At 43.7% G+C, this 7,444-nt stretch overlaps 1 protein-coding gene across 1 annotated transcript; it reads left to right on the top strand.

Moving 5' to 3' along the window:
* Nucleotides 1–519: 519 nt before the first annotated feature.
* Nucleotides 520–5,965, top strand: sephs3 (selenophosphate synthetase 3). Its single transcript, XM_068733279.1, has 8 exons — nucleotides 520–912; nucleotides 1,606–1,709; nucleotides 2,132–2,239; nucleotides 2,441–2,595; nucleotides 3,492–3,582; nucleotides 3,710–3,809; nucleotides 4,588–4,800; nucleotides 4,908–5,965. Exons 1-8 carry the CDS (start codon nucleotides 636–638, stop codon nucleotides 5,156–5,158), a joined length of 1,299 nt encoding a protein of 432 aa, XP_068589380.1. The 5' UTR covers nucleotides 520–635; the 3' UTR covers nucleotides 5,159–5,965.
* The last annotated feature ends 1,479 nt before the right edge of the window (nucleotides 5,966–7,444 follow it).

Here is a 7,444-nt window from a genome sequence, read left to right on the forward strand (position 1 = left end):
TCATACTCACTGGAACCCTCGGGACCCCTTGTAATTTTCACACTGCGCGTTTACGACGATTCGGCAAAAATCACAATTGTTCTCCTTTTAGTTGCTGTTAACTTTATCTCAACGGCAATAGTTTTAAAGTTAATATCTCATAACGGATAAACGGGTCGACAACATATAAATGTCAGTGATATAACTTAATGTGTGCGATGGCAGGTCAGATGTGACGTTTACAACCGTCCTGTGCTGCGTCAAGTTGAACAGCGAGACACAAAGGGACCGGAAATAGTAACTTCCGCCTTCAAAGTAAGACGTTTACGCCTATATCTCATGACTACTGTGCCGTCGCTATGACTTTAAATTGCCTTTTTCCTAATGTAGTAATTCAACTCCAAAGTCAAAGGCATTTGGTATAATTGTGCAGTCAACCCATGAATAAATGAATCCACGAATCTTGCATAGATATGCTCTATATTAATTTACACAGTGAAGGTTCTGACAGGAAGTTGCATTGGTCCCGATTTAAATTTACACTAGTCTCTTGTTTCGACCAGCGCTCGCCGGACACACGCTCCATTCATCCTTGCGTCTTTATTTGCCGGTGTACGCGACTGGCGTTGTGTGTTTGAAGTGGTCTTTAGCCAGACATGTCAGGCTCAACTTCCCCGCCTCCCTCGACAGAGGCTGTGGGAGCCGAGGGGTGTTTTCCCCCCGGATACAAACCTTTCAAACCCGAGGAACACGGCCTGGAGCGCGGGTTCCGTCTCACAGCGTTTTCGGACCTGAAAGGATGAGGCTGCAAGGTCCCGCAGGAGGCTCTGCTCAAACTCCTGGCGGGACTGGAGGCGGACCGGGCCGACGGGACAGGGAAGGCCGGAGACCAAGCATCAGAGTTCGGCCAACAATTGTCCGGCCCTCGACTCGGTAAGTAGCAAAGTCTGAAATAGCAGAGCTAGCTCCCATGTCAGAAACCCTTGTGGTTAATGTCAGTCATCTAGCGTAACTGTTGCTAACAATGTTAGCTTGTGTTAAGTCATATGGCAGCTCATATGACAGATGGGCAGCTATGTGTGAATAAAGACTATTTGTTTCAAGTCCTCAGCTATTAAATGTATTAACATGTAACTTAAATACAGTGGTAAGTTATTAATGAGCATAAAATATGCATACAATAGATAACGTTAGTAACCAAGCTAACTAGCTAAGAGGACACAAGTTCCGCGAGTTGTCAAGTTACCATAGGAATGATTCAGCAGAAATATTTCGAAGCGTTGAGTGCAAAGTTCACGCTTTTGGTCAAACATTTCCACTTGTAAAATAGTTTCACAATATTGAGTGGAAGTGCTGTTTAGTTTACTGCTTTTAGAGGCGTAGCAACAGTATGACAGCTTTGTATGTAGTTCCACTGAGTGACCACAAACACAAACCTCAGCATTGAAACGCTATTTCATATAACTTAAAAATACTACCTTTCGTAAACAACACCGCCACAAGTACACAAACAAACTAATAACGCTGTATTCTCACTCAACAAAATATAATACACTAACTAAGAATACTAATAAGTTCGTAATTATTGCAAGGCTATTGTAGTTCATTGCATAACCTTGCTTCCAGGTGTAGGGATGGACTGCTGTGTGATTCCTCTGAGGCATGGCGGGCTCTCCCTGGTCCAGACCACAGACTTCTTCTACCCTCTGGTGGAGGATCCCTACATGATGGTGAGTTTCTGGCACGTGTTTTCCTTTGTGATGCACTCTCATACATGGGCACCCTATCCAGGAAGTAGATCTGTCCAAACACTAATATTTCTTGGGACATACTCGTCTGCTTACCCTCGATTTGGGGTGGTGCAGTTGATCACTGAATTGTTGCAGCTTCAAAATTTTGTGTTGTGTTTTTTTATTGCGCTTTTCCCCCCTTGCCCTAAAAGAACTGCACTCTTAAGCAATGTCTGTTCAATATGTACAGTATAGCAACAGTAATCAGCTGCACAATGTGCACCTCAATGATGAACTGATCAGAATTTGGAGGTTAAAGGTCATGTTGACTGTGACCTCAAGTCCCTCCCCCTTCATATCTTATGAACACCTTGCCTGTTTTGACTAGTTTTCTGCTCTCTCTCACGTTCTGTCTGTCTCAGGGCAGGATAGCGTGCGCTAATGTCCTCAGTGATCTCTACGCCATGGGCATCACGGAGTGTGACAACATGCTGATGCTACTGAGTGTCAGCCAGAAGATGAACGACAAGGTAGCATTATGTGTGTTCCTGGGTGGACACTTTGCCTTTATTCATCGATGTTGTGTCTCCTCTACTAATCTAGTTGGGACACGCGTTACAATGAGTGCATTATATGTTTGGAAATTAATTTTGACTTGTGGATTTTACACATGTATATGTTGATTTCTTTGAGGTGATTCACGGCTGTCTGTGTGTGCATGTATGACACAGGACCGTGAGCGGGTGATGCCGCTGATGATTCAAGGGTTCCGTGATGCAGCAGAGGAGGGGGGGACCTCTGTAACAGGTGGCCAGACCGTGATCAACCCCTGGATCATCGTGGGAGGAGTCGCATCCGTCGTCTGCCAGCCTAATGAGTTCATCATGTGAGTCTGTTAAAGTCGCTGTGTCTCTGCATCTTTGGTAACTTATAACAATGAAAGGCTCTCATTCTTTGGTATCTCATGTTATTTAGTGATGAGGCATTTAAAATCCCCTTTTTCGTGTACACACACCTTGCCTCATCTAAGTTGAACTTCAGTTAGAGATGTCTTAGGTTTCCCAGAATGCATTTCATCACCTAACTCTAACAGAATGCAGTGGACCTTGTTGATTTCATCCAGAAGGGGTTGTATAGAAATAATGGAAGCCTGCTAGTGAGCTAGTTTGTTAGTATTATTCTGTGTTGATGACAGCTGCCACAGCCTCAACACTAACTCAACATGTCCCTTTGATCTATAGACCTTAGTCCACAGTGGACATTTAGTCCAGTTTATTTAATTAGATGCATTTACTGTTTGTAAACAATGACATACGTAAGTGTGTGCACGCAGTCTGCAACAGAAGTTCAGCAATGTACAATAGCTTGTCAAACTATGGAAGGACATCAACCACCAAAGATGGAGAGTGCAACCTAAACAAACTGACTTTCCAGATCCTTGTCTATTAGTGAGTGGGTGGAAGACATTAGCAAGTGGCCCAGTATTTAGTGTTTGGATATAAACATGTATGTGGTGGAAAAATCTAGCTTGCAACATTCCACCAGAGAGACGTTACGAGCTACAAGTCACTAGATGATTATGGGCCAACATACTATTTTAGCTTTTTTGTTGTTGTAAATTTACCACTTTACTCTCAGGGCATAGCCAAGTGTATTCAGAAACAACATGCATACTGATCAAAGAAAATATCTTTTTGCATTAACTGGCCCATTGAAGGACTCCACCTCATTATAAACCAGGGCTTTTAGTTGATATGTAATATGCTCCATCTTGTTTCTCAGGCCGGATGGTGCTGTTCCAGGGGACGTCCTGGTTCTAACCAAACCTCTGGGGACACAGGTGGCTGTGAATGCTCACCAGTGGCTCGATCAGGTCAGCCATGACTCCGCTCACATTAACATTATCGTGTGTTATATCGTTTCTACTTTCAGTCGTGTTGTCATTATATTGACCAGTTTCTGTGTTCTCACTCACTGTCTCTGTTTTTACATCTCACCAGACTGAAAGGTGGAACAAGATCAAGCTAGTCGTCACAAAAGAGGAAGTCAAAGAGGCCTATCAGGAAGCCATGTTCTCCATGGCAACGCTAAACCGCACAGGTACACTGTCATTATGCTCTGTTGCTCTGCAGTTATCGCTGGTCACGGATATGTATCGACTCTTTCAATTTCAATTGAGGGATGCTTTAATGGCTGGTTCTATGTGGTTCTGCACCACTTATCTGAGTTTACTCTCAGCCTCATGGTCTTTACTTTAGTTGTGAGTAGGGTTGGGCCTGCGTAAACATTTTCAAAGCGGTTATTAAGCCAAACACCGGACCGGTGTACCGGATTCTACCACTAGGTGTCGCACTTGGCAGCTGCTCCTAAGTAAACCATAATGAGGCTGAAGCCTGATTACAATCCAGCCTGACCCGCCACATGGTTTGTTACAAAGAAACATCTGAGAAACCGTCATTGGAAACTGTACTTTCAAAAAAAACATTGTAGGTGAACCATCTGTCAATCAAACTCTTACAGAGCGAGAAAAAACATTCTCCTGTTCTGATGTAATTGATGCTATTGCAGCATCTAGAAGGAACAGCCTCATCTCTGTGCTGTCTCACACATGTGGTCAGTAAGGGCAGCTGGTTGGCAGCATGATGGAGGGTTTTAGAACCCACCTCCACTCCTCACTAATCAGTAAGATCAGTCCACCTGGTGGCGGTCATGCACCACTAAGCTACTTAGCCAAGAATCAATAAACACAAACGAGAAGAACAAATAAGTTGACTGAACATGCATTGGTGTATTTGGTTTTGGTCCAGTTGAAGTTCAAATCTTTCTGTGACTTTATGTTGTTGTGATCCAAGTTTCTGAAGTGAATTCATGTCTCCAGCGGCAGGCCTAATGCACAAGTTCCAGGCTCACGCTGCAACAGACGTGACAGGTTTTGGGTTGTTGGGACACGCAAACAACCTGGCAGCACAGCAACGGAACGAGGTGGCCTTTGTGATCCACAACCTACCAATCTTAGCCAAGATGGCTGCCATCAGTAAAGCCTGTGGAAACCTGTTCAACCTAATTCAGGGCACCTCAGCTGAGACTTCTGGTATGAAAACTGAAATCAAATGTTGTCTGTATTTCTATATAAAGTAGACCATATATTATTCTAACTAAGTGTCGACCTGAAATCCATCCTCCTCTCCTCCCCTGCAGGCGGGCTGCTGGTGTGTCTACCCAGAGAGCAGGCGGCCAAGTTTTGCTCAGAGATGAAGAGCCAGAGCTCAGCAGCTGGAGGTCAGGGGGCGGCGGGTGGAGCGTGGATAATCGGAATCGTAGAGAAAGGCGACCGCCGCGCTCGCATTATTGACAAGCCCCGCATTATCGAGGTTCCACCACGAGGAAGCCAGGCAGCCAATCAGGACAACAACTCTGCCAGCCCCGCTCCCAGCCCCAATCTGTCATAGACACTGTGTGTGTGTGTGTGTGTGTGTGTGTGTGTGTGTGTGTGTGTGTGTGTGTGTGTGTGTGTGTGTGTGTGTGTGTGTGTGTGTGTGTGTGTGTGTGTGTTTTATTATTTATCCATCTTTGGAAAGAACTGGGCCTACCTCTCACCATTTTGGAATTAATTGTAAATTGAGGGTAGTGTGCTGGGCTTCCCCACCCCTGTTTTATTAAGATCAGCATTTATTAGACCTGCTTTTCCTTTTTCCCCTTCCATAATCCATATAGACAACTAATTTATATAACTCATCTTAAATGACTTCCAATTCTAAAGAGTAAACATTCCGAATTGTTCTTGCCATTCAATAATGAAAATTGTATGTATGTTTGAGTATTTTATCATTTGACTGGGGGTGCTTTGCTGTGGAGAAGTGGAACAGAGGTGTTTCTTCTTTTTTTTCTTTTTTGAAGTGGATGATGTTAATGTTCATTCATATTGGTGAATGTATCATGTGGAAAATAAATGGTTTATCGGTCCTGGCACCTGGCTCTGCCCACATGGCTCAGAGGAAGGCTTGAGCAGCTTCCTTTGAACCAGCTGGGTGGTGTTCAGAATGCCTGTCTGTGTGGCTGACTGGCTGTCCAGCACCAAGTCCCTCCCACCCGTCCTTTTTATGAAGCTCTGCCTGTAAACCCCAGCCAAAGGGGCAGGTGGAGTGGATGTTTGCCTTTGGATTGGGGTGGGGCTCAGGCTGCTGGAGGTCTAAAGCTGTCTGTGTTAGTAGATTTCCTGTTTTTCACAATCAATAAAAAACCGTCATCAACTCTCACTGAAATAACTGTTTGGATGTTATGTGAGTAAAGTGTGTACAAATGTAAAGTTTATGTTGGGGCCTGGCTAAAGAGTTTTATCAAAAAATACATTGACCACTTCCAACATAACCCAGGCAAAACTGTCTCGCAGCAGGAGGAGCACCCGTGTGACGTTCAGCATCGATGCTTCTGTGTGAGTGTCATAAGACCTGCATGTGAGGAAGCGTGCGTTCATGGTATATCGGGAGCGGGAACACCTTAGTTGAATGGTGCAATCAGTGATGTTATTGATTACATTTGTGCTGCTGTCAGCATATTGAGAACCCAGGACATGGACATGAGCTGTATATCGCCATCTCTGTATGTGTGAAAAAATGTCTGAATACATTGAAATGTGTGAATCACTGGACTACTCCTTTAAGATCAACCAGAGCTGAAAAGGCTGAAGCCTCCGGATAAATTGAATGAACCTGGGCACCAGCAGGGAAAGAACTACTCTGACCCAAATAAACGCATGCAGTGATACAACAAGGCAAATATTCAATTAAAAGTCAACTTCAAACAAATCTTACTAAAAGTACAGCAAAATGTACTCGAGGTATCAAAAGGATTATCACTGGTGATGCATACATATGCATACAATAAAGAAACCTTTAAAATTGTAGGTGGTTGTGGTTGGGATGATTTTCACTACTTTACATAGTGTTGGGCAAGGTTTGATTACCAACCAGAAAAAGGGCCCATATACCTCGGGGCCCCAGACCTCCAGGGGCCCAAAAGCACCAGGTACATTGTGAGTCAGGTGGTTTGCGGTTAATGAAGAACAAGTACTTTATTCGACCCTGCTGGTAGGCAGTTTAATCTATAAAATTGAATAATAGTTTGCAAACTGATCTTATGTGCTGCTAGTCAATATGGACGTTGATGCTGTGCTGTCACTATGCGCTGCCTCATTAGTAGGTGTCCCTGTGAAACTGTAGAAGAAGACTGCAGTAATGAGGGACTAAGTCACACAAAATGAAAATACTTTTATATTTCTTGTCTTCTATCACTGCAGAGCCCCTGCTGGAAAATACAATTATAAGGGATCTATAACATCTTTCCAAATGTCCTCACATCTCCCTGACAGTTTAAGTGTCAATATTTCGTTTCCACAGGTCTGTGGCATAAACAGTTATTTTCTGTTATTGTATTGTGGTGTGAAAGTGGCCGGTATGATATACTTACAGGTCCTAAAAGTGCTATAGGCCTGCTGGGAAAGGGAGCGAACACAAAAATGAAGTTTGGGCTCGACAGGACATGCAGCAGTAAGAGATTTGGAAGAACATGAGAAGGCGTTATGGCCTTTAATCTCTGTTTAATCACTTCTAGAAACTCTGGTAGTGGATCAGAAATAAAAAAAAATAAGCCAAGAAATAAAAGTGAGTGAGTCTGGTAAGTGAGGGATTTAAATATTGACCATGTGCAGGTTTTTACTGACGGATCGAAGGATCCAT

Source organism: Cebidichthys violaceus, unplaced genomic scaffold (assembly GCF_023349555.1).
Source record: "Cebidichthys violaceus isolate CVI_PGR_0920_01 unplaced genomic scaffold, fCebVio1.0.p SCAF_6, whole genome shotgun sequence".
Taxonomy (NCBI): domain Eukaryota; kingdom Metazoa; phylum Chordata; class Actinopteri; order Perciformes; family Stichaeidae; genus Cebidichthys; species Cebidichthys violaceus.